The 2,585-nt window shown below is 43.2% G+C and overlaps 1 protein-coding gene across 1 annotated transcript; it reads right to left on the reverse strand.

The window, feature by feature from the left end:
* Positions 1-13: 13 nt before the first annotated feature.
* LOC114027683 (class I histocompatibility antigen, F10 alpha chain-like) lies at positions 14-2,535 on the reverse strand (the record flags this gene model as incomplete). The annotated part of the gene is made up of 4 exons (XM_027841764.1): positions 2,386-2,535; positions 1,689-1,989; positions 280-558; positions 14-152 (listed from the first exon to the last, which is right to left on the reverse strand). Coding segments are annotated over exons 1-4 (779 nt in total), but the record flags the coding sequence as incomplete, so codon positions are not given.
* Between the last annotated feature and the right edge of the window lie 50 nt (positions 2,536-2,585).

Consider the following 2,585-nt stretch of genomic DNA (forward strand, 5'->3'; position numbering starts at 1 on the left):
ACCTTTCTGTTACCTCTCTTTCATTACATGCATACCTGACTTCTTCTTCTTCCATGCTATGAAGGCCCCAGCACAGCTCAGCAGTAGAATGACAGCCAACATAACACCCAGTGCCAGGACCCAAGGCTTCTCCCTTGTGGGCTTTTCAGGCACTAAAGGGAGAAAGGGTAGAACGTAAATGTGGGTACATTCAGTGAAAGAAGAGGGAAGGCAATGGAACTCCACTCTGGGACCTGGTCCATTGGGGATGTGATGACAATACCTGGATGAAGCACTAACCTGGATACACAGCAGGGGTCTTCAGCTCAATGTGTTCTACCACACAAGTATAACCCATCACTGAGTCCTCTGGTGGGAGCTCTAAGGTAATTTGGAGGTAGAAGGTGGAATCTGCATTGGGCAGGGTACCGCTGGAAGTCTCCTTTCCCCATACACCAAGCTTCCCATCTTTTTCCCAACGCAGTAGGATGGAGCGAGGGTAGAAGCCTGTGGCTGTGCAGGAGAGAACGGTGCTGCCTTCTCGGTTGACATGGAGAGATACGGTCACCTCAGGGGGCACTGGGAGCAGAGATCAAGAAAGAAGGCCTCATGTCACAATCTCTGTGAGTGTTTGATGCTTCCATTGTCTCTACCTTTACTGATGTCCCCAGTCTCCTTTATGCTGCACTTCTTAACCTGTCGGACTCACTGGACTCATCAGGCCCTTGAGAGTAGCATGATAGCTTATACCCATTTGTATTTCCTTGGACCCCTAGAAGAGTGCTAGGTAAACATGAGTTATAGAGTCAGCCTCTGTTGGTGTTGATGACCACATCACCAGCAACTTTATAAACCCTCTTCAAGTCATTTGGACTGCTATAATGGATTAAGAACAGAATCTTCTTCAACAAGCCAATATTTCATATGATCCATAATTTCATAAATGTGGGTGTTTCTAATGGTGAAGACTGAAGACAGTCTATGCTTGCTAGGTTATCCTTCCTGTGTTATTTTCACCGCCCTCCCAAACCCCAACAAAATAAAAATTAAGCATTACATGGTGGCCAACCTCCTGGTGATGATGTTCTACATATGGCTAGATGGCTCACTAGACAGCAGACACAAAATCTATCATTCCTGAGGCTGTACATAAACTTTTCTGGCTTGGTAGGACACAACAGAGTATTTTTTTTTTAGCTTTCATAGCCTTTGAGTTCTTAGGGTCACTCTCATGCCTTGGTGAGGTAGGCAAGAGGAGATTAGCTTAAACAAAAGGAATAAAGAAAGATGGAAGGAAAGACAGAAAAAAATAAGGAAGGAAAGAGAAAAAAGAAAGGAGGAAAAGTAGGAAGGAGGGAAGAAAAATGAAAGAGAGAAGTGAAAGAAGGAAAGAAACAAGAAACAGTAGAAGAAAAGAAAGGGAAAGAAGGACTGAAAGAAAGAAGGAAAAGAATATAAGTATGAAAGAAGGAAGGAAGGATGGCAAGGGAAAAAGAAAAAGAAATGAGAAAAAAGAGGAAGAATAAAGAAGGAAAAAAGAAAGAATTTCAACCTTTCTCACATTCTCTGATTCTCCCATTATAGATTGGATATAAGCAATGGTTAGAAGCTATGGATCCTGCCTGTTTCTCTAGGACTCCAGTTATTACACAGAATGATAGGGGTGACCTGGACCTCCTGGGAGGAGATGGGAAGCAGCAAACACTCACCATTATCCCTTAAGCTTGAGTAGCCAACGATTTTCCTCAGCAGGTCAACACAATATTGATTCATGTAGCGTTTCCTTAGATCAGTCCAGAAGGGGCTGACTAGAATGAACTCATATTTCTTGAATTCAGGCTTTAAGTTCTCCCAGTGCCCAGCTTCTTCATCTATCCTGTAATATTCCTCTCCATCCCAAATTAAATGGACATGGCTCTTCACCTTGATGTCGTTGTCTATTTCACAGTCTGCAAGGAGCTGCCCTGTGTGGTTTCCTGTGGAGGGACATTGGGATGGCCTCTTCTGGGACTGATGAAGAGAGAGAGATCAGTAACTAGGATCAACTGCAGCCCATCCCTAAACTGTGGGCATAATGAGGGCATAGGGACCTCATCCTCTGAGTACAGGTTAATTGATTAAGAAAGTTTGGAACATAGTGAAAGTTCTTGGGCTGAAGGCGGTGGTGTCTTAGAAGAATTATAGAAGGAGATGGTGACCCAGGATTTTGAACCAAGTGGATGAAGTTTAAGGTTCAGGGATGGATTCTTTGATGCTCTTTCTCAAGGTTAGTAAATAACAATGTACTAGGACCAAGGACATCCATTTCAGTGTATGATCTACTGGGGGTGGATCTATTGGACTTGGAAGAGAAATAGACAAGGTAGGATGAAAAGAGGGAGGGGGAGATGAGTGGATCTGACTTACTGTTATCGTTAGTGTCATTCTTTGGTAAGTATTGGAAGATCCAGCGGACATGTTGCTCATGGTACTCGAATAAATTACGCATCTGAGTGATGTAATCAACTCCCACTGCTTTAGAGATCCAGGGTATCTTGGTAATAATTTGCTTGTCTATACTGTTATAGGATCCCACTTCAATATCATCCATGAAGCTAATTTCCCTT

This window comes from Vombatus ursinus, unplaced genomic scaffold, assembly GCF_900497805.2.
Source record: "Vombatus ursinus unplaced genomic scaffold, bare-nosed wombat genome assembly UNPS02004779.1, whole genome shotgun sequence".
In the NCBI taxonomy this organism is placed as follows: Eukaryota; Metazoa; Chordata; class Mammalia; order Diprotodontia; family Vombatidae; genus Vombatus; species Vombatus ursinus.